This window comes from Mobula hypostoma, chromosome 3, assembly GCF_963921235.1.
Source record: "Mobula hypostoma chromosome 3, sMobHyp1.1, whole genome shotgun sequence".
Classification (NCBI taxonomy): Eukaryota; Metazoa; Chordata; class Chondrichthyes; order Myliobatiformes; family Myliobatidae; genus Mobula; species Mobula hypostoma.
In genome coordinates this window covers 143531632-143556412 of record NC_086099.1, presented here as the reverse complement: position 1 = coordinate 143556412, position 24781 = coordinate 143531632, and the positions used below count along the sequence as shown (strand labels likewise).

The following is a 24781-nucleotide window of genomic DNA, read 5'->3' as shown; positions in this document are numbered from 1 at the left end:
TAAGCTCTGGTACAGGTGAAAGTTTGGGTGGCATATCTTTATGCATAAGAACCTTTATTTGAAAATGCTGTTTGTACTAGTGAAGAAAAGTATTAATTTGAAATGTCTCATTGAATTATTGTTAATGGTTTGCACAGCACAAATTTTATATTTTGTAGAAACTCCTCAATTCTGGGGTTGAACACTAACAGTAATGCTCTTAATTTTTCTGAAATTGTTTTCTTTCTAGGCTTCTGCAGTACGATTCATCACAGGTCCATCGTCAAACATAACAGTCACAAAATCTTCAATTTCACGGGTTCAGAACAGTGTTGAAGGCATCAATCAAGAGATAGAAAGAATGTTTATAAAAGACAATGGAGAAAAGGAGGAACTATCAAGGGTGAGTGCAATTTCTGCCTTTTTACTTAAAAGTACATTTGAATAGAACATTGCAGGTAAAAATAAATCAGATTATGGTTATGAAGGGCAAATGTGTAAATCCTGGAAATGCAATAACATATTGGAAAAACACAAAGTTCTCAGTATCAGATGAGGAAAGATTTAGTCATGCCTCAAAGGGAATTCTTCAGTACAGCTGCATGAGACTCACCTTGTGTTTTCATTGGTTGCAAAACATCTTCTGTTTTTTTTAATAAAGATGCGGAAGATTGTCTTTCCTCCACTTGAATTATCTGAATGGGACCAATTGGATAACAATTTTTGCCTGTAGATATGTATTGGTTTGGCATTGTCCACAATTCTCTGAGAAGTTTGGTGATGTGGCATTGCTAACTGGGAGAGTTGAAGAAGAATGCTATACCATGAGATGAAATACTTGTATAATTAGTTGTGCAGTGGACAGAGATTTGTACTGGTCTTTTGCACAGATGAATTCAGTCGCTGCTGGGACTCTTGTTTTCTGTTAGTAGCCAAATTCTACTGGAACCTTAAAGGGTATTAACTCCCAGTGGTTACATCATTCATCTAATTACATCATTCACCTTCTGTTTTTTAATTAGTGTGAATGTTTTTCAGGTGTTTGTTATTGCCTTGATGTCATGATTAGCTATTTGTTTAATCAGCTTGGGTTAACATGACATGTTATTTAAAAGACTTCTGGGTAATGAAGTTAATTAATGATTTATTGATTTATGTTGTAAGTTTCTCTTTGCACATAAATTTGGCATCATTATTTTCCATTCAAACTGAAGGTGGTTGGTTAAATATTTAGCCAGTGAAGACATGAATCTAGAAATTAGAACCGTCATGAAATTTCACCTCAGGTAATAGGATTTTAATGAAAACTGAAAATACAAGATTTTTCTAGGAGAAAGATAATGTAATAAAATCAATTTATTATTCTTCACATTTGACTTTTGCATTTCATAGTTTTCATTTAAAATGTACATTTTATGTAAAAATAATCGTTCAGTCCTCACTTTTTTTCGTACTTCAGTTCCATGATGACTAATTTTTTAAATGCACAATGGTGGACTAACTCATTCAATAAATAGCACCATTGTGTCACTTGCATATGGATGGTAATAGTTGAACTCAAGTTCGCAAAACTGATGATACTTCCTATGAATGATGAGAGATGATGTAAATTTAGTCAAAAAGAGAAAAAGAGATATGTAAGTCTTAAGAAGCTGCTATCAGACAGGGCCCTTGAGAAATGTAAAGAAAGCAGGAAATCAGGAAGGTTAATAGCAGTTATGAAATGTTGTAGGCTGGAAGGATTAAGAGAAGTCCCAAGACATTTTATATATACACTAAAAACAAGAGGGTAGTGAGGTAGAGGGCAGGAGCAGTCAAAGACAAAGTGAAAGATTTATGCCTGGAGCCAGAGAAAGTGGGCAAGATGCTAAATGAATATGACACAATGGTATCTACCAAGCGGAAGGGGAAGAAGGATAGTGAGATGAGGGAGGGATATGCCGATGTTGGTCATCTTGAAGAACATTAAGATGGAAAAGTCCAGAGGGCTTGCTATGATGTATCTCAAGTTTCTGAGGGAGGCAGAAGAGATTTCAGGAGTCTTGACAGATGTCTTCATAACCTCTTTAGCCACAAGGTGAGGTTCCAGAGAAATGGAGAGGAGCCATTATTGTTTCTTTGTTTAAGAAGGACAGAAGGGGCATATCAGCAAATGATAGGGCATGACCTTTTCATCAACTGTTGTCAAATTATTAGAGAATATTCTCGGAGATGGGATTTCCTCTGATTTGGGATAGTGAGCACATCTTTGTGGAGGAGCAGTCATGTTATACAAACCTGTGACCTTTTTGAGGAGGGGACAAAAATGATTGATGAGGGTAGAGCCGAGAATGCTGTGTCCATGGACATTAGTAAAGATCTCTCATGGTATGTGTGATCCATGAAGACTGAAGACTTGGTAGATTAGGTTTAAAATCAGCTTAGCCATTGGAGATAGAGAATAATGGGTGTTATTCTGACTGGAATTCTGCAGCCAGTTTTGTTCCACAGGGATTTGTGATGTGGACTACTGTTTCTGATCATATGTAAGTGGTCTGGACGAAGGTGTAGGTAGGTGGGTTGTTAAGTTTGCGGACACGACAAAAGTGGCAGGGTTGTGAATAGTGAAGCAGTTTGTCAAAGGATTTGGCAGGATTTGGATCAGTTGGAAATGTGGGTGGAGAAATGGCTAACAGAATTTAATCCAGATAAGTGTAATATATTGCACTTTGGGAGGTCAAATGTAAGAGAAAAGTATAAGTGAATGGGGCGCAAGTGCCTAGCTCCCTGAGGATGGCTTCAGAATTAATTATTGTTGTAAAAAAACAGAAGGCTTGCTTGCATTCATTGATTGGAGTATTGAGTATAAAAGTCAAGAAGTCATATTGCAGCTCTATTAAATTTCGGTTTGACTGCATTTGGAGTATGCAGTGTGAAGTTCTGGTCACCACTTTACAGGGAAAATGTGGAGGCTATGGACAGGTTCACAAAGATGTTGCCTGGATTGTTTGTATTAGTTGAGAGTATTAGAGAGGGTGGACAATTGTTTTCTCCGGAACATTGGCGGTTGGGACGTGACCTACTATAAGTAATATATAATTGAGAAGTACAGATAAGGTAGGGAATTGGTATGTTTTCTTTTCCCCACGGTGGAAGTGCCAAATACCAGAGGGTGCAGCTTTAAGGGGAAAGGAAGAACATTTAAATGAGATCTACGAGGCAATTTTAATTTCTTTTTAACCAAGGAGTAGTTGGTAACTGGAAAGTGCAACCATGGGTGGCAGTGGAAACAGATGAAATACCAGCTTTTACGAGGCATATGAATAGGCAGCAAATGGAGGAACATGGATCGTGTGCAGGTCGATGGGATTTGGGATCATATTCGGCACAGACATCATGGGCTGAGGGGCCTGCTTCCACATTGCACTGATCTATCTTGTAGGTACGTTCCCTCTATGAACTCTTTTCTTACTGTCAATCAGTATAGCTGCAGCCAAACAAAAAGATTTGTTTCAGGATATGTTCAGCTGCAAGATGCTCTTCTCAGTTTTGCTCATGGATACCACTTGGTAGAATAGGTGCTTGAATAATGGCTGTTTACTGTGAAAATGCACAAAGTACTGGAGTTACTCACCATGCCAGGCAGCATCTGTAGTGGGAAAGCAATCAATGTTTTGGGTTGTCCCCCTGCTAGGACAGTTGGTTAAACCAGGAATCTCCAGCTGGTGTTAGAGGGAATAAGTGTGCTAGTATAGAATATCACTGTGCCCCTTGACTAAGGTTTGACAAGTGAGAGAAACTTTATTCCTGATGGGATCACAGGAAGGTTTAGAGCAGACTTTGCAGAACTGGAGGCTAGGCTTCCAAAGTAATTCAGAACATTTTCTTGATGATCTAGTGCAGTATCAGCACTTTGTTTTTGAGGCCTGAAAATATGATTTGGGTCAATGCGGCTGATGAATACACATCAAGAAAGGAATATAACTGCTGAGAAAAGATAGATAAAACCCATTGACTTAATTTCTTATAGAATGTGAACAATTTCATGTTATGGAATAATTGACATTTAATTCATTCATTTTGCTCCGGACACTTAAACTATATCTTTGAACTGCTAGCAAAGTAACATGACAAGACCAATTTTTCGGTGACTTAATTCTTATTGGATTTGTTTCTTCACATACCCTTAGCAGTTTTCTCACCTGTTTATTAAGAATCAATGTAATCAACAGATTCCATTGAAACAATGTTTTTTGCTTTATCGAGAACAATATTTGAACTATTTTGCTCTAACCATATCGGATACCTTGCAGTAATAAATCTTTTTATTTAAGGAGACCAAAAAAATTGGTTTATGAACCTGCACACGCATATTGAACTTGTTATCAGAATGGCACAGGATGAAGCCGCCCAGCCCATCAGTTCCAGACTTGATCCAACAGAATAAACTATTTAATCTCAACACCCCTCCCCACCTGCCTCTGTATTATCTTTTCTCTTGTGTATGCCTGTCTCTCCTTTCTGATTCTTTTCCCTTTAACATTTAACCTGCACTTATAAGCGATATTTTGTAGCAGCCAATTAACCTAGCAACCCAGCCAGCAACTTAGCAACCAGAGAACTTGAAGAAAACCCATCGTCACAGGCAGCACCCAGGGTCAAGATTCAACCTGGACACCTGAGGCTGTGAGCAAAAACTCAAAACTATTACATTAACTTTATTATAGCTATTAGCATATAAATATACTGCATAAATGTAACCAATGGTCACGTTATTGATAGTTTATAGTTTACGTGCAGGAAATGATATTACGACATCTCAAACAAGCTCGTGCAACATTTCCATAATATGAAGATAAGAATAATAGAAGCTTTATCTTTACCTCAGTAATCTCAATTCCTTTGGACCTTGGGTGACAATTGAAATTGGCTGTAGTGCCATTATGAGTTCTCCTCCCCTGATTATGAGAGTCTTTTCGAGAGCAGAGATAACCACCTCAATTTAGAATAAGATTCTTACTTCCTAAGGGGAGAAAGATGGTTCAGGAAAGAAAGGATGAATAGTTGAACTTTCAGAATCAAGCACTAACGTTTTCTTCTTTTTTTCCCTCCACACTACATTAAACTTCAAAGCATAGGTTTCTTCATTGGCCCAATTGCCAAGACAGGATATAGCTCCGCTCCCGGGTTCAAACAGCAAAAGTCTGTCATTGGCAAATGTTGAGTCAGCGAATCTTGGTTTAGGAATGACTGTGCAGTTGTAGGCTGCAGTGGTTTAATATCGGGAAGGTGAAAAATTGCACAGGGTTCCAAGTTCCTACTGCCAGTAGTTCACTAGTGCAGAACTGAGAGAGTAGGTTTGAATTTTGCTGTGACGTTAATGGAAATCAAATAGTCTGCTAAAATTCATTGTTAGTCAAGGCTCATGATTAAAGCATAAATGAGCCCAGAAGGGGATCAGTTATTCTGGATTGGGTGCTGGGCAATGAACTGGAATTGATGAGAGAGCTTAAGGTAAAGGAACTGGAGCCTTAGGGGAAAGTAATCATAATAATTGAATTCACCCTGCAATTTGAGAAGGTGAAACTAAAGTCATTTGTATCAGTATTACAGTGAAGTAAAAGGAATTACGGAGGCATGAGAGAGGAGCTGGCCAAAATTGATTGGAAAAGAACACTAGCAGAGTGATGATGCCAGAGCAGCAATGGTTGGAATTTCTGGGAGCAATTTGTAAGAAGCAGGATACATACATCGCAAAGAGGAAGAAGTATTCTGGAGGAAATGTGACACAACAGTTGCTAACAAGAGAAGTCAAAGCCAACATAAAAACCAAAGAGAGGGCATGTAATAGGGCCAAGATTAGTGGAAGTTAGAGGTCTGGGAAGCTTTTAAAGACCAACAGAAGTCAAATAAAAAATGTAAAGATGGAATATGAAAGTAAGATGGCCAGTAATATTAAAGAGGATACCAAAAGTTTCTTCAGATATATAAAGTGTAAAAGAGAAATGAAACGAAGTTGGAGTTAATTGTTCAGGGTACTTGAAGGCACATGATAAAATAGGCTGTAGTCAACATGGTTTTCTCAAGGGAAAATCTTGCCTCACAAATCTGTTGGCATTCTTTCAAAAGTTCAAAGGTCAAATTTAATGTCAGAGAAATGTATACAATACACATCCTGAAATGCTTTTTCTTCGCAAACGTTCACGAAAGCAGAGAGGTGCTCCAAAGAATGAACAACAGTTAAACGTGAGAACCCCAAAGTCCCCTCTCAGCTCTCCCCTCCCGTGCATAAGCCGCAGCGAGCAACCATCCCCACCCTTCCCCCCAGCAGCAAAAGAAACGCACTATTTGAAGAAATAATAAGCAGGATGGACAAAGGAGAATCAGTGGATGTTGAGTACTTGGGTTTTCAGAAGGCCTTTGACAAAGTGCCACACATGAGGCTGCTTAACAAGTTGAGTCCATGGTATTACAGCAAAGGTACTTGCATCGAAAGAGCATTGACTGATTGGCAAGAAGCAAAAAGTGCTAAGAAAAGGAGCCTTTTCTGATTGGCTGCCAGTGACTAGTGGTGTTCCATAGGGGTCTGTATTGAGATTGTTTTTTTCACGTTATATGCTAATGACTTGGAATTGATGGCTTTGTGGCTAAATTGGCGGATGAAATGCAGATAGGTGGAGGGGCAGGTAGTTATAAGGAAGTAGAGAAGCTACAGATTAGGAGAATGGGCAAAGAAGTGGCCAATAGAATACAGTGTCAGGAAGTTTATGGCCATGTACATTGGTAGAAGAAATGAAAGGATTGACCATTTTCTAAATGGACAGAAAATTCAAAAATCTGAGGTGCAGAGGGACTTGGAAGTCCTCGTGCAGGACTCCCTAAAGGTTAATATGCAGGTTGAGTTGGCAGTGAGGAAGGCAAACACAATGTTAGCATTCATTTCAAGTGGATGAGAATATAAAAGCAAGGATGTAATGTTGAGACTTTATAAAGCACTGGTGAGGCCTCACTTGGAGTATCTTGAGCAGCTTTGGGCCGCTTATCTTAGAAAGGATGTGGCTGACATTGCAGAGGGTTAAAAAGAGGTTCACAAAAATGATTCCAGGATTGAAATGTTTGTCATGTGAAGGGCATTTGATGACTCTGGGCCTCTGCTCACTGGAATTCAGGAGTGACCTCATCGAAACCTAGCGAATATTGAAAGGCCTGGATAGAATGGATGTAGAGAGGATATTTGTTATGATGTGTCCTTGTAGAACAATGATGAGGGCATGAAAGGATATGGGGAGAAAGGCAGGAGTTTGGGGCTGAGAGGGAAAATGGATCAGTCACGATGAAGTGCTGGAGCAGTCTTGATGGGCCAAATGGCCTAATTCTGGACCTATTTCTTATGGTCTTGTGGAATCAGAATCCGGTTTATTTTCACCGACATATATCGTGAAATTTGTTGTTTTGCAACGGTACAATGCATACAGCTCCTCTCCCCTCCCCCCACTGGGAAGGTCAGATCACAACCTGGTGCATCGAAAACCCTGCTACGTTCCTCTGGTGAAGAGTAAACCTGCAACCTCGAGGACAGTGAGAAAATGGTCGGAGGAGGCTTATGAGGCGCTCCAGGGTTGTTTTGAGGTGACAGACTGGCAGGCACTCTGTGAGCCACATGGAGAGGATATTGATGGGCTCACAGAGTGCATCACTGAGTACATCAACTTCTGTGTGGACTGCAATGTTCCGACAAGAACTGTCCTTTGTTGTTCAAATAACAAGCCATGGGTGACAAAGGAAATTAAGGACATCCTGAACGCTAAAAAGAGGGCGTTTAGAGATGGAAATAGGGAGGAGCTGAGGGCAATACAGAGTGACCTGAAAGCCAGGATCAAGGAGGCTAAAGACAGGTACAGGAGGAATCTTGAGTGGAAACTCCAGCAGAGCAACATGAATGAGGTCTGGAGGGGGATGAGGACCATCACTGAGTTCCGGCAAACTGGCAACAGAGGAGCAGAAGGCAGTGTGGACAGGGCCAGTAAACTTAACCTGTTCTTTAACAGATTTGACATTGTGGCCCCTGCCCATCCCCCACATGAGCCATCTGTTGTCGGCCCCCAACCAACACATATTCCACTCTCCCCTCCTACCCCTCCTCACAGTCCCCCACCTTGCTCTCATGACGATACCCCTTCCCCACACAAAAACACCATGGTGGGCTTCACATCTGAACAGGTGAGAAGACAGCTGAAATGTCTCAACCTAAGCAAGGCTGCAGGACCGGATGGTGTCAGTACCAGGGTGCTCAAAGCCTGTGCCCCTCAGCTATGTGGAGTACTTCGCCATGTATTCAACCTGAGCCTGAGGCACCGGAGGGTTCCTGTACTGTGGAAGACGTCCTGCCTCGTCCCTGTGCCAAAAACGCCGCGCCCCAGCGGCCTCAATGACTATAGACCGGTGGCATTGACCTCCCACATCATGAAGACCCTGGAGAGACTTGTTCTGGAGCTGCTCCGGCCTATGTTCAGGCCACACTTAGATCCCCTCCAGCTCGCCTACCAGCCCCGACTAGGAGTTGATGATGCCATTGTCTACCTGCTGAACTGTGTCTACGCCCACCTGGACAAGCCAGCGAGCACTGTGAGGGTCATGTTTTTTGACTTCTCCAGTGCGTTCAACACCATCCGCCCTGCTCTGCTGGGGGAGAAGCTGACAGCGATGCAGATGGATGCTCCCCTGGTGTCATGGATTCTTGATTACCTGACTGGCAGACCACAGTACGTGTGCTTGCAACACTGTGTGTCCGACAGAGTGATCAGCAGCACTGTCTCGTCTCCCTTTCTCTTTACCATTTACACCTTGGACTTCAACTACTGCACAGAGTCTTGTCATCTTCAGAAGTTTTCAGATGACTTTGCCATAGTTGGATGCATCAGCAAGGGAGATGAGGCTGAGCATAGGGCTACGGTAGGAAATTTTGTCACATGGTATGAGCAGAATTATCTGCAGCTTAATGTGAAAAAGACTAAGGAGCTGGTGGTAGACCTGAGGAGAGCCAAGGTACCGGTGACCCCTGTTTCCATCCAGGGTGTCAGTGTGGACATGGTGGAGGATTACAAGTACCTGGGGATATGAATTAACAATAAACTGGACTGGTCAAAGAACACTGAGGCTGTCTAGAAGAAAGGTCAGAGCCGTCTCTATTTCCTGAGGAGACTGAGGTTCTTCAACATCCTGCCAGACGATGCTGAGGATGTTCTACGAGTCTGTGGTGGCCAGTGCTATCATGTTTGCTATTGTGTGCTGAGGCAGCAGGCTGAGGGTGGCAGACATCAACAAAATCAACAAACTCATCCGTAAGGCCAGTGATGTTGCGGGGATGGAATTGGACTCTCTGACGGTGGTGTCCGAAAGGAGGATGCTGTCTAAGTTGCATTCCATCTTGGCCAATGTTTCCCATCTACTACATAATGTACTGGGTGGGCACAAGAGTACATTCAGCCAGAGACTCATTCCACCGAGATGCAGCACTGAGCGTCATAGGAAGTTATTCCTGCCTGTGGCCATCAAACTTTACAACTCCTCCCTTGGAGGGTCAGACACCCTGAGCCAATAGTCTGGTCCTGGACTTATTTCATAATTTACTGGCATAATTTACATATTACTATTTAACTATTATGGTTCTATTACTATTTATTATTTATGGTGCAACTGTAACGAAAACCAGTTTCCCCTGGGATCAATAAAGTATGACTATGACTAAGACGTAAAAACTACAATAAATTACAAAAAATAAATATTGAATATTTTCATTGACTATCTTGCTAAAAGAGGCATGATATATTGGTGTTCATGGGTTAATAGAACATTTACAAATCTGATGGCAGAGTTTAAAAAAAAGTTCCTAAAATGTTGAGTGTGGGTCTGCTGCCTCTTACACCACCTCCCCAATGGTAGTAATGAGAAGAGAGCATTTCTTGGATGATTGAGTGTGCTGAATGATGGATGCTGCTTTCATGAAGAACTACCTTTTGAAGATGTACTTTGATAATAGGTTGACTTTGACTTCGGGAGTGAGGGTTGAGTCTGGGCTGGACCTTGCTGAGTCTACAACTCTCTGCATCCTCTTTTGTTTCTGAACATTGGAGCCTCCATACCAGGAGTTGATGCAACCAGCCAGAATCCTCTACATCTGTAGAAATTTAGAACATAATTTAGTACAGCTCAGTACAGGCCCTTCGGCCCACAATGTTGTGCAGACCCTCAAACCCTGCCTCCCATATAACCCCCCACCTTAAATTCCTCCATATACCTGTCTAGTAGTCCCTTTAACTTCATGAGTGTATCTGCCTTCACCACTGGTTCAGGCAGTGCATTCGACGCACCAACCACTCTCTGAGTAAGAAACCTTCCTCTAATATCCCCCTTGAACTTCCCATCCCTTACCTTAAAGCCATGTCCTCTTGTATTGAGCAGTGGTGCCCTGGGGAAGAGGCGCTGGCTATCTATCTATTCCTCTTATTATCTTGTACACCTCTATCATGTCTCCTCTCATCCTCCTTCTCTCCAAAGAGTACTAAAGCCTTAGCTCCCTTAATCTCTGATCATAATGCATACTCTCTAAACCAGGCAGCATTCTGGTAAATCTCCTCTGTACCCTTTCCAATGCTTCCACATCCTTCCTATAGTGAGGTGACCACAACTGGACACAGTACTCCAATTGTGGCCTAACTAGACTTTTATAGAGCTGCATCATTACATCGCGACTCTTAAACTCTCTCCCTCGACTTATGAAAGCTAACACCCCATAAGCTTTCTTAATTACCCTATCTACCTGTGAGGCAACTTTCAGGGATCTGTGGACATGTACCCCCAGATCCCTCTGCTCCTCCACACTACCAAGTATCCTGCCACTTACTTTGTACTCTGCCTTGGAGTTTGTCCTTCCAAAGTGTACCACCTCACACTTCTCCGGGTTGAACTCCATCTGCCACTTCTCAGCCCACTTCTGCATCCTATCAATGTCTCTCTGCAATCTTCGACAATCCTCTACACTATCTACAACACCACCAACCTTTGTGTCGTCTGCAAACTTGCCAACCCACCCTTCTACCCTCACATCCAGGTCGTTAATAAAAATCACGAAAAGTAGAGGTCCCAGAACAGATCCTTGTGGGACACCACTAGTCACAATCCTCCAATCTGAATGTACTCCCTCCATGACCCTCTGCCTTCTGCAGGCAAGCCAATTCTGAATCCACCTGGCCAAACTTCCCTGGATCCCATGGCTTCTGACTTTCTGAATAAGCCTACCGTGTGGAACCTTGTCAAATGCCTTACTAAAATCCATAAAGATCACATCCACTGCACTGCCGTCATCTATATGCCTGGTCACCTGCTCAAAGAACTCTTATCAGGCTTGTTAGACACGATCTGCCCTTCACAAAGCCATGCTGACTGTCCCTGATCAGACCATGATTCTCTAAATGCCCATAGATCCTATCTCTAAGAATCTTTTCCAACAACTTTCCCATCACAGACGTAAGGCTTACTGGTCTATAATTACCCAGACTATCCCTACTACCTTTTTTGAACAAGGGGACAGCATTTGCCTCCCTTCAATCCTCCAGTACCATTCCTGTGGACAACGAGGACATAAAGATCCTAGCCAGAGGCTCTGCAATCTCTTCCCTCGCCTCATGGAGCAGCCTGGGGAATATTCCATCAGGCCCCGGGGACTTATCCGTCTTAATGTATTTTAGCAACTCCAACACCTCCTCTCCCTTAATATCAACATGCTCCAGAACATCAACCTCACTCATATTGTCCCCACCATCATCAAGTTCCCTCTCATTGGTGAATACCGAATAGAAATATTCATTAAGGACCTCGGTCACTTCCACAGCCTCCAGGCACATCTTCCCACTTTTAACTCTAATCGGTCCTACCTTCACTCCTGTCATCCTTTTTTTCTTCACATAATTGAAGAATGCCTTGGGGTTTTCCTTTACCCTACTCGCCAAGGCCTTCTCATGCCCCCTTCTTGCTCTTCTCAGCCCCTTCTTAAGCTCCTTTCTTGCTTCCCTATATTCCTCAATAGACCCATCTGATCCTTGCTTCCTAAACCTCATGTATGCTGCCTTCTTCCACCTGACTACATTTTCCACCTCACTTGTAACCCATGGTTCCTACCATTCTTTATCTTCCTCACCGGGACAAATTTATCCCTAACATCCCGCAGGAGATCTCTAAATATCGACCACATGTCCATAGTGCATTTCCCTGCAAAAATATCATCCCAATTCACACCCACAAGTTCTAGCCTAATAGCCTCATAATTTGCCCTTCCCCAATTAAAAACTTTCCTGTCCTCTCTGATTCTATCCTTTTCCATGATAATGCTAAAGGCCAGGGAGTAGTGGTCACTGTCCCCCAGATGCTCACCCACTGAGAGATCTGTGACCTGACCCGGTTCATTACCTAGTATTGGATCTAGTATGGCATTCCCCCTGTCAACATACTGTGACAGGAATCCGTCCTAAACACACTTAACAAACTCTGCCCCATCTAAACCCTTGGAACTAATCAGGTCCCAATCAATATTAGGGAAGTTAAAGTCACCCATGATAACAACCCTGTTATTTTTGTACCTTTCCAAAATCTGCCTCCCAATCTGCTCCTCTGTATCTCTGCTACTACTAGGGGGCCTATAGAATACCCCCAATAGAGTAACTGCTCCCTTCCTGCTCCTGACTTCCACCCATACTGACTCAAAAGAGGATCCTGCTATATTACCCGCCCTTTCTGTAGCTGTAATAGTATCCCTGACCAGTAATGCCACCCCTCCTCCCCTTTTTCTGCCCTTTCTATCCCTTTTAAAGCACTGAAATCCAGGAATATTGAGAATCCATTCCTGCCCTGGTGCCAGCCAAGTCTCTGTAATGGCCACTACATCATAATTCCATGTATGTATCCAAGCTCTCAGTTCATCACCTTTGCTCCTGATGCTTCTTGCATTGAGGTACACACACTTCAGCCTTTCTGCCTTACTACTGAAACGTTCAGTTATATTGGCTCGTGTATGTCTAGGGGAAATCCAGCCCAGCACCTGTCTCAACACTCCCCACAGGGTCGTTCGCCGCCCGAATCAATCACAATCATCAATCGTCAGCCAGCACACCCAGTAAATTTTAACAAATACACTTTATAGATAGTACTAATTCTATGACATTAATATACATTTGATACAGAGAGGAAAGTAATGGAAAAAAAAGGCGCCAACACTTATCAAAGTCCAAAGTTCAAGTTCTTCGCGCGCTACCGTTGGAGCTCAATTCAACTTCAGACGACCACCCGAATTCCGTCGACTCACGGCTCGGGACCACCCCTAGTGATCGACCGGAGCCTCTCCACACGTCCGCGGTTCTCCTCGTCTCTTCTCCGACTCCCCGCCAAAACTCAGTCCACAGTCATATCATACAGCATGGTATCCGAAAACAAAACGATACATAACCACCCATTGGCTAATAGAACCCTGCTATCTCATTTTAAAGTAAAACAAACTGTTAGAAACAAACTGTCTTCAGCGTTAAAGCACAACAAAGCCGCATTCCCCAGATTAACATAACAAAGTCGCCATTTTAAATGTAACTAAAAAAAGACCCCGTACACTACCTTTACACCCTTTATTCTGCTTCTCTTTCCTCAAAGCCTTTCTATATGTTAGATCTGGCTTTACTCCATGCACTTCTATCACTGCTCTAATGCTCTGGGTCCCATCCCCCTTGCAAATTAGTTTAAACCCTCCCGAACCATGCTAGCAAACCTACCTGCAAGGATATTTCTCCCTATCAGGTTCAGGTGCAACCCATCCAATCTGTACAGGTCCCATCTTTCCCAGAAGAGATCCCAATGATCCAAAAATCTAAAACCCTGCTCCCTACACCAACTCCTCAGCCACGCATTCAACTGCCATCTCCTCCAATTCTTACCATCACTGTCACGTAGCACTGTCAGCAATCCTGAGAACGCCACCCTTGAGGTTCTGTTCTTCAGCCTTCTGCGTAGTTCCCGAAACTCATACTTCAGGACCTCAACCCTCTTCCTGCCTATGTCGTTGGTACCAACATGTAATACGACTTCTGGTTGCTTTCCCTCTCGTACCAGGATGTCGTGCACCTGGTGAGAGACATCCCGGACCCTGGCACCCGGGAGACAACAAACCATGCAGGTGTCCTTCTCACATCCACAAAATCTCCTGTCTCCTGACTATAGTGTTTCCAATGACGACAGATCTCCTCTTCTCCTTCCCATCCTTCTGCACCACCGGGTCAGACTCAATGCTGGAGGCCCTGCCACCATGGCTCACACCTGGTCGGTCATCCCTGCCAACAGTATCCAGTTTGCAAGTGTCTTTGATGCACCGGATCTTTTCAAACTCCTAATGAAGTAGAGCAATTGGTATCCTTGCATCAATGTGCAGGGCCTTTATTTCCTAAGGCATTTCTCATTGAATATTTTGCCAGAAGAGGCTGAGGAAACCAAGTAAAAGTTGTTGTGGATAAAGAAATGCAGAGGTGATCAAAAACAAAGAAAACCAAAATTAAGACATTGATACTTGCATGTCCTCCAAAGAGCCAATCAATGTTTTATTAAATAATAATAATGTACAGTTTACTGCATCAGGTTATTAGACAGAAGATCTGATATTTTATCTTTTAGGAGTCTAACCAAGCATACATATTTTCCTGTGTAATATGGTGACCATCACTGATCAGGTATTAAATCCCATAAGGAAACAAGTGATTGTTGTGGATGAGTATCTCCTTTTGGTTGACAGGATTTGGAGCAAGCCAGGAGTAACTGTAAACTCTGTCAAAACAATTCTTGTGTTAGTCCTTTTTCTCCACCTGCTTATGGTCTGCCAACATCATGAATATGTTGGTGTTCTTCGTAACTTGGTTGTGATCCATTATGGGCACAAGCCACCCCACCATTGACAGCATCTATACAAGGCACTGCCTCAAGCAGGCAGCATTTATCATCAAGGACCCCCATCATACAAGGCATGCCTTCAATTCTTGGCTACCATCAGGCAGGAGCTACAGAAGCCTAAAGTCCTAATCCACCAGGTTTAGGTTTAGGCACAGCTACTTTCCTACAGATAATAAGTTTTTCAATCTACTTTCACAATCAAACCCTGCCTCAGCAGTGGAACACTATGGGCCACTTTTTACACTACTATGGACTTAGTAATTCTGTTTTTTTTGCACTAAATTTTTGCTTTTGTAGTCTTTTTACTGTATGGTATAATTTTATGTATAATTTGTATTGTGTGTTGTCTGTACCTGTATATCTACTGCAAGAAAGTTTTTCACTGTGCCTGTTTCTGCACACGACAATGAACTTTCCTTGCAAGCTGTGCCCTCCTGTATTTGATGCTTTCACCCTGGGAAAAGAATTCTTACTACCTACCCTGTCCATGTCTCTCATCATTTAATAAACTTCTCCAAAACCTCCACTTCCTTCTTGGAGTGCGGTGTCTAGAACTGCAGAACACTACATGACTTCTAGACTTTTATACAAACGTCATGACCAGTGCAGGTAAGCATGTCATATGCTGTCTGTATTGTCCTTTCTATTTGTGTTGCCACTTTCCAAGAGCTATGCACTTGCACCCCATCATCCCTCTACAGCATTTGCTCTCAAGTTCCTGCCACTTGCAGTATACTCTCCTCTTAAATTTGACCTACCAAAGAGCAACCCCTTCCATTTGTCCAGATTAAACTCAATATGCCATTTCAATCCCCAGATTTCCAATTGGTAGACATTGTACTCCAATCTCAGCTTGCCTATATTTTCATCTGGATCATATAGATATAGTCCAGCACTGATCCTCATGGAACACCATGTCATAGTCCTCCAATCAGAATAACATCTCTTGAGCATTATCCACTATCTTCTGTGGCCTGGCCAGGTTTGAATCCGGTCTACCAAGTTTTCATGGATCCCCATGTCTTAAACTTCTAGAGCAGCCGACCATGCGGGGCTATCTCAGAAGCTCTACCGAAGTCCATGTATACAACATCCACTACCCTACGCATATCAATCATCATCATTACCTCCTCAAAGTACTCAGTCAAGTTTATAGTGATCTCCCTCACACAAAACCATGCTGGATGTCCTTAATAAGTCTATGCTTTGTCAGATGTGAGTAGATCCTATCCTCAAGAATCTTCTTTAATAATTTACCTACCTGTCATGTAAGGTTCACTCTCCTATAACTTTCTAGTTTGTCTCCAATGCTCTTCCAAAGCAGAGCAACAACACACTGTAGCCTATCCTCCAGGCCTCTGGGACCTTGCCTGTGCTTTCATATTTCTGACAAGGTCCCAGCAATCTCCTCTCTCGCCCTTTCAAATAACTTGGGATAGATCCCATCAGGCCTTGGGGACATCCACCTTAATACTCTTCAGATAGGCCCAGTGTGACTACTTTAGAGTCATAGAGTGCTGTAGCACACCCTTCAGCCTTTCTAGTCCCTGCTGATCTGGCCTTCTGCCTTGTCCCATTTACCAGCAACTGGACCATACCCTTCGCCATCCATGTACCTATCTAAACTTCACTTAAATATTACAGTTGACCTAGCAACTACCACTCCTTCTGGCAGCTTGTTCCACACACGCAGCACCCTCTTGAATGAAGAAATCTGCTTTCTTGTTCTAAAATCAGAATCAGGTTTATTATCACCGGCATGTGACGTGAGATTTGTTAACTTAGCAGCAGCAGTTCATTGCAATACATAATCTAGCAGAGTGAAAAAATACATAATGTTAAGAAAATAATAATAAATAAGTGAATTAATTATGGTATATGTATCTTGAATAGATTTTTTTAAATGGGCAAAAACAGAAATACTGTATATTTTTAAAAAAAGTGAGATGGTGTCCAAAGATTCATTGTCATTTAGGAATCGGATGGCAGAGGGGAAGAAGCTGTTCCTGAATCGCTGAGTATGTGGCTTCAGGCTTCTGTACTTCCTACCTGATGGTAATAGTGAGAAAAGGGCATGCCCTGGCTGCTGGAGGTCCTTAATAACGGAAGCTGCCTTTCTGAGACACTGCGCCTTGAAGATGTCCTGGATACTTTGTAGGCTAGTACCCAAGATGGAGCTGACTAGATTTACAACCTTCTGCAGTTTCTTTCAGTCCTGTAGAGTAGTCCCTCCATACCAGACAGTGATGCAGCCTGTCAAAAGTTCAAAAAATCTGATTATACTTGAATTATCCATTTTGATGTTGTCCCTTGTTCTACAGTGGGATGTGGGTGGTCTCTTGAAAGCTCATTTGTGTTTGAAAGCTAATTGCTTTTGATCTGCCTATCTTTCTGAAGGCAGGCGATTGCTTTTTTTCTCTTTTGAGGAGAAAACAAACTATCGTTGTGTTTTTTAACCATTTGTGTTTCCAGGAACAGGGAGCAAAAAGTCTGGATTTGCAGGGAGTGTTGTGGAGAAATTTCAACTATGCCACCATGTCACTTATTTAAAGCACAGCTATTATGAGCTTAATTCTTCTGTTAAAATATTATCTTAAAGATTTATTGTGGTCCTGGATATTAGTCTTTATAAGCATTACTTTTTCAAGTAACAACTCACTTTTTTTTCAAATCAATTTATTTTTTCATTCTGTGCTCTTCATTAACATTTTGAATGAAATAGGTTTGCATTTCGACATTGTGTGATAAATGTTTTGTTTTCAGTAAATAAATAGTGTAGTCTAATCACTAAAAATATGAAAAGTATTTGTGAGCTTTAATAATAATTGAAAAGAAAAAATAAAATGGATATGTCTTTTATTTGATTTCAAATAATTTTGGAGTTAATTACCTTCGTGTCATTTGTAATTTGACATGATTTTTCATTGATTTACTATCTGTTATTTTCACACAACATTGACAGATGTGGTGATTGTTCTTTTATTGATTAGTCGATATATATTATTTTGGTGACAAAATGGCATTGTAAAAAAAGTCTGTGTTGAAAGGTTTCCATTTGCTTTGAATACAAAGCTGATGTTTTGTGAACATTTCAATCTCTGGTCTTGCCTCACTTGTCTGATCTTGCAGTCCCTAGTTTCCAAATACTGCAAGCTGGAATAAATAATAATTTCAGAATTAAGGAGAGATAATTCATTGCTGCCTGTGTTTAAGACTGACTAATTCTGCGCATGGAATTTAAGTTAAGAATTTGGTTTGTTTACTTAGCAACCTTCACTTCCTGAATAGCTTTTTATTTCTATACATTATCTGACTAAGGTAACAGTCATAATATAGCTCTTGGTCACAGACTAGTGTCTGTAATGTGCATTGCATGATAGGCAGACAGGATGGAATATTGGTGATGAGTCATTACATCCTCTAAAGTGGCAAAAGAAATTCCATGTGTGCATTGGACACGTGCAGAATTCTCTGCATTGGCTTCATACACACATTAATGCTGCTAACATTCAAGGGAGCATGTTTTGTTATATAGCTGGAGTTGTGCTGCCTCCTCTAATTTGCATGATGTGCAATGAACCATTGAGGGGGTGAAATTTTTCTTCTTTCCTGCTTCCTTCCAGTGTCCGATTGTCTCGTAATATTTCCATTACCTGTTCATTGAATCTGAAATCCCTTCTGATGAAGTGGCAGTACAGTTGTCAGTTAATTTTGTGGTGATCAAAGACTCATTGAAGTCTGTAAAATTGTAAAATTAATCAAAACCCACAACATTTTCTTCTTCATGATACAAAAATTAATAGCCTTAAACTGATTCTTTAAAAAGAATTGATAGGGAACTAGCTGAATCAAGATATGGCCAAGATAAAACTTATAGGAACTTGTTAATGTATGGGGTTGTTTTTTTGCCTTTGTCCTTTCTGATTTGGTGTATTCTTGACAACTGAGGGCCTTCTGTAACAAGAGAAGCCAGGTGTAACTACTACAACTGCTTTGATGGAGCAGTAATGATGATACCTGAGCAACACACACAAAATGCTGGAGGAACCCTGCAGGCCAGGCAGCATCTATGGAGAAGAGTAAAAAAGTCAATATTTTGGGGCTGAGACCCTTCATCAGGACTGGAAAGGGAGAGGAGAAGGCAGAGTAAGAAGGTGGGCGGAGGGGAGGAAGAAGCACAAGGTGATAGATGAATCTGGGAGAGGGGGTGTCTTCATCTCTGGAGACAGTCTGTCTGCTGATAACTTTTATAAACTCACCGCTTCTCACAGCTATCTGGACTATACCACTTCTCACCCTGTCACTTGTGTAACTCGCTGTGAGGGTTCACTGCTAATTTAATGGGTTTTTTTTGTAATGTTCACTGCTGAAGTAACGGTTTCTCTGTAGCAGCAATGTTTGGGTTATGACGGGAGATAACAGGACTGTGGATGCTTGTTAGCCAATCAGGATTTTGTTGCCCTGTCATGTGATTCTGGAAGCAGTTGATTTCACGGGCTTTTGCCAGAGAGGGAGAGAGAGAGATGAAGAGAGTAGACGCGAAAGGAGAGATTTGGTAGACCACTGGAGGGGTTGGACTCCTAGCAAGGGTCCAAAGTTTGGCGATGCTCGGAGGAGACCGATGGTGGAAGAAAGACTACTGATGTGAGCTCCAACTTTGTGCACAGACTGTTTAATAAGATTTGGCAACACACATAAAAGTTGCTGGTGACTGCAGCAGGCCAGGCAGCATCTCTAGGAAGAGGTGCAGTCGACGTTTCAGGCCGAGACCCTTCGTCAGGACTAATTGAAGGAAGAGTGAGTAAGGGATTTGAAAGTTGGAGGGGGAGGGGGAGATCCAAAATGATAGGAGAAGACAGGAGGGGGAGGGATAGAGCCAAGAGCTGGACAGGTGATAGGCAAAAGGGATATGAGAGGATCATGGGACAGGAGGTCTGGGAAGAAAGACAAGGTGGGGGGGGACCCAGAGGATGGGCAAGGGGTATATTCAGAGGGACAGAGGGAGAAAAAGGAGAGAAAAAGAACTCGTTGACTTTATTAACTTTGCCTCCAACTTTCACCCTACCCTCAAGTTTACCTGGTCCATTTCCGACACCTCCCTCCCCTTTCTAGATCTTTTTGTCTCTGGAGACAGCTTATCCACTGATGTGTACTATAAGCCTACTGATTCTCACAGCTATCTGGACTATTCCTCTTCTCACCCTGTCTCTTGCAAAAACGCCATCCCCTTCTCGCAATTCCTCCGTCTCCACCGCATCTTCTCTCAGGATGAGGCTTTTCATTCTAGGACAAGGGAGATGTCTTCCTTTTTTTAAAGAAAGGGGCTTCCCTTCCTCCACTATCAACTCTGCTCTTAAACGCATCTCCCCCATTTCACGTACATCTGCTCTCACTCCATCCTCCCGCCGCCCCACTAGGAATAGGGTTCCCCTGGTCCTCACCTACCACCCCACCAGCCTCCGGGTCCAACATATTATTCTCCGTAACTTCCGCCACCTCCAACAGGATCCCACCACTAAGCACATCTTTCCCTCCCACCCTCTCTCTGCATTCCGCAGGGATCGCTCCCTACGCAACTCCCTTGTCCATTCGTCCCCCCCCATCCCTCCCCACTGATCTCCCTCCTGGCACTTATCCGTGTAAGCGGAACAAGTGCTACACATGCCCTTACACTTCCTCCCTTACCACCATTCAGGGCCCCAAACAGTCCTTCCAGGTGAGGCAACACTTCACCTGTGAGTTGACTGGGGTGATATACTGCGTCCGGTGCTCCTGATGTGGCCTTTTATATATTGGCGAGACCCGATGCAGACTGGGAGACCGCTTTGCTGAACATCTACGCTCTGTCCGCCAGAGAAAGCAGGATCTCCCAGAGGCCACACATTTTAATTCCACATCCCATTCCCGTTCTGACATGTCTATCCACGGCCTCCTCTACTGTAAAGATGAAGCCACACTCAGGTTGGAGGAACAACACCTTATATTCCGTCTGGGTAGCCTCCAACCTGATGGCATGAACATTGACTTCTCTAACTTCCGCTAATGCCCCACCTCCCCCTCGTACCCCATCTGTTACTTATTTTTATACACACATTCTTTCTCTCACTCTCCTTTTTTTCCCTCTGTCCCTCTGAATATACCCGTTGCCCATCCTCTGGGTCCCACCCCCCTTGTCTTTCTTCCCGGACCTCCTGTCCCATGATCCTCTTGTATCCCTTTTGCCTATCACTTGTCCAGTTCTTGGCTCCATCCCTCCCCCTCCTGCCTTCTCCTATCATTTTGGATCTCCCCCTCCCCCTCCCACTTTCAAATCTCTTACTAGCTCTTCTTTCAGTTAGTCCTGACGAAGAGTCTCGGCCTGAAACGTCGACTGCACCTCCTCCTAGAGATGCTGCCTGGCCTGCTGCGTTCACCAGCAACTTTTATGTGTGTTGCTTGAATTTCCAGCATCTGCAGAATTCCTGTTGTTTGCATTAATAAGATTTGGGCCCTTTTTCTTTTATATTTTGTTTCTCTACTAACCATATAGTCAAAGTAAGAGTTATAAAGTTTAATCACATATTGTGTACTGTTTGTTATTTTGGGGTACTGATTTGTAACAAGGGCACATCGCGCGGCATCCACCCAAACGAGATTTCTTAATTTTGGCACTTATCCTTGCAAGTGGAACAAGTGCTACACCTGTTCCTACATTCCAAAGCCAACCAAATGTCCTGTTAGGTAAAAATGTTATCAATTTATAAGAGGCATTGATAGGGTAGATAGTACTTTTCTAAGGGTAGAAGGTCTTTTCTAGTCTTTTTAAAATGTGAGTGCCTAAGTTTAAAGTTGAAGATGAGAAATTTAAAGGTGATCTGATCATTGTTTCTCACTCAAGGTGGTGAGTATATGGAATGAGCTACTATTGAGGTTCTGAAGGTAGCCACAGTTACAATGTTTAGGATAAATGTGGACAGGTTCATGAATAGTAAAGTAGTCTAGGAATACGGGCTTAATGTGGGCAAATGAGATTAGCACAGATAGGCATCATGGTCAGTGTGGACCTTAGGGGCCTGTTTATGTGCTTGAACAGGTCTTTGACTCTATAACAGGAACTCATTTTTAAATGAGTTGATGTTGGAGAATATACCTGGCTCAGTGTCAGGGGATGGCTGAGGCTTGAGGGAAAGCATTGGAGAGAAGTAATACTACAGTTCCCGAAGGATTAACAAGAGCCTGAGCATATAGTATGCAGGCTGTTAGTGGCACAATGGGATTGTTTTGCCTTTTAACACTATCTCCATTTTAAAGTGTCTGCTTTGTCAAATTAAATTTTAAATACATTTGGAGTCCATTAATTAAATGCATTATTAAAAAAATTCATGTGGATGTATAGTACAATTGGTCATGTTATCCACTGCATATGTAGTTGTAGTGCTGTTACTATTTAGGATTTAGTGAGACTATGAATATCATACGTGTATCATACTTCATGCATTTTTGCACCATTGATGAGCATGGTTAATGTTTAATTAATACTGTAAATCACTTCTGCCTCCCACAGCTTTTGATAGAAATTACACCACATGTCATTGCATAGTTTTGTACCACCTGCATGTATTGATGCCATACTGGAGGTCAGAGAGTTTATAGAATAATGGTCATACGTAAAGTGCAAAGTAAATTTATTATCAAAGGTCATACTGTATTTGTCACCATATACAACCCTGAGATCCATTTTCTTGTGGACATACTTAATAAATCCAATTAACATAACAGAATCAATGAAAGACCACATCCAGCAGGGCAGACAATCAGTTTGCAAAGGACAGCAAACTACGCAAACACAAAAACAAAAAAAAAAAGGTCATAATAATAAATAAATAAATAATAAATATCGAGAACATGAGATGAAGAGTTCTTAAACGTGAGTCCATTTCGATGATGGGGCAAGTGAAGTTGAGTGACCTTTATCCCCTCTGGTTTAAGAGCCTGATGGTTGAGGGGTAGTAACTGTTCAGGATCCTGGTGGTGTGAGTCCTGAGGCTCCTGTATCACCTTCCTGATGGCAGTAGTGAGAATAGCGCATGACCTGGGCGGTGAGCTACCCTGACGATGGATGCAGCTTTCCTGCGACAAAGCTTCATGTGTGTGGGTTCAATAGTGGAGAGGACCTTTCCCGTGACGGACTAGGCCGTATCCACTACTTTTGGTAGGCTTTTCCGTTCAAGGGCATTGGTGTTTCTGTGCCAGGCTGTGATGCAGCCAGTCAATATACTCTCCACCACACATCTATAGAGGTTCAGCAAAGTTTTAGATGTCAAGTGGAATCTTCTCAAACTCCTTAGGAAGTAGAGGCGCTCCTTTTATTAGGGAAGTGTTTGAATCGACTTTATTACTTACATCTCAGGCAAATTTTGATTCCCTCTGTATTTAATGGATTTTGATGTGTTTTGGTTGATAGACAGCATTGCTAGTGAAACTTCAATCTGCTTGTCTTAATTGAATGGAACTTGACTATGTTGTAATGTGGCACTTGGTTTACGTGGAGATCAGATATAATCTTTGGTATCCCCAAAGAATGGTGCTCAAAGCCTTTCTCATTTATAAATGAGTACGGTAGTTATAAAGCTACGGGATAAAATGTAAACATCATTGGTGATCATTTACATTATGCATTTATCATCACTTAATCTTTAAATATTCCTCACAGATACAGGAGTTTTCAAATAATGAACTTAATATTTGAGGCTGTAACATTCGGTACATTGCCCATTTGACAGTGAAACTATCTTCCAACATTTACCCTGTACATTTCCAGAAAGAAAATACATTCATCCCAAGTGCAGTGGTATATGAGTTTACTAATCAGTAAACTGAATTGGAAGGAATCATGAACATTGATTTGAATCCTTTTACAGTTTTAATGATTTACAAATCAAATTTTGTAGCAAATTCAGCATTATAGTATGCCAAACTACAATCCTACATACTAGCATAGTAGTTAGCGTTACGCTCTATAGCGCCAGCCATTGGGGTTCAATTTATAGTTGTGACTGTGAGGACTCCAATGCCATGTTTAAGTTTGATGATGACACCACTGTTGTTGACCAAATCAAATGTGACCAATGGGCATAAAGGAGGGAGACTGAACGTCTTGTTGAATGGTGCCACAACAACAACCTCTTACCAAAAAGCTGATTATTGACTCCAGGAGGAGGAAACCAGAGGTCCGTGAGCCACTCCTCACCAAAGGATCGGAGGTCGAAAGGGTCAGTCATTTTATATTCCTTGGTGTTATCATTTCATAGGATCTGTCCTGGGACCTGCACTTTCGTGCCACTCCTCACCAGAGGATCGGAGGTAGAAAGGGTCAGTCATTTTATATTCCTTGGTGTTATCATTTCATAGGGTCTGTCCTGGGACCTGCACTTTAGTGCCACTCCTCACCAGAGGATCGGAGGTAGAAAGGGTCAGTCATTTTATATTCCTTGGTGTTATCATTTCATAGGGTCTGTCCTGGGACCTGCACTTTAGTGCCACTCCTCACCAGAGGATCGGAGGTAGAAAGGGTCAGTCATTTTATATTCCTTGGTGCTATCATTTCATAGGATCTGTCCTGGGACCTGCACTTTAGTGCCATTTCGAAGAAGACATGGCAGAGCTTCCTCTTAGAGGTTTGCGCAGATACAACATGTTATCGAAAACTTTGAGAAACTTCTGTAGATGCACAGTAAAGAGTATCCTGACTGGTTGTGTCACAGTTAGTATGAAAACACCAATGGCCAAGAACAGAAAAGCAGACAAAAAGAAGTGTGTACAGCCCAGTCCATCACAGGAAAAGCCCCCCCCACCACTGAGCACA

The 24781-nt window shown here is 42.3% G+C and overlaps 1 protein-coding gene across 3 annotated transcripts in view; it reads left to right on the top strand.

The window, feature by feature from the left end:
• The window catches only part of glcci1a (glucocorticoid induced 1a), a 235131-nt gene that overhangs the window by 163203 nt on the left and 47147 nt on the right, over window positions 1-24781 (top strand). For all 3 annotated transcript variants that reach the window (XM_063043803.1, XM_063043802.1, XM_063043801.1), the window contains exon 5: window positions 230-382. In XM_063043803.1, coding sequence (XP_062899873.1) covers window positions 230-382 — 153 coding nt within the window. The remainder of the gene's footprint in view (window positions 1-229; window positions 383-24781) is intronic.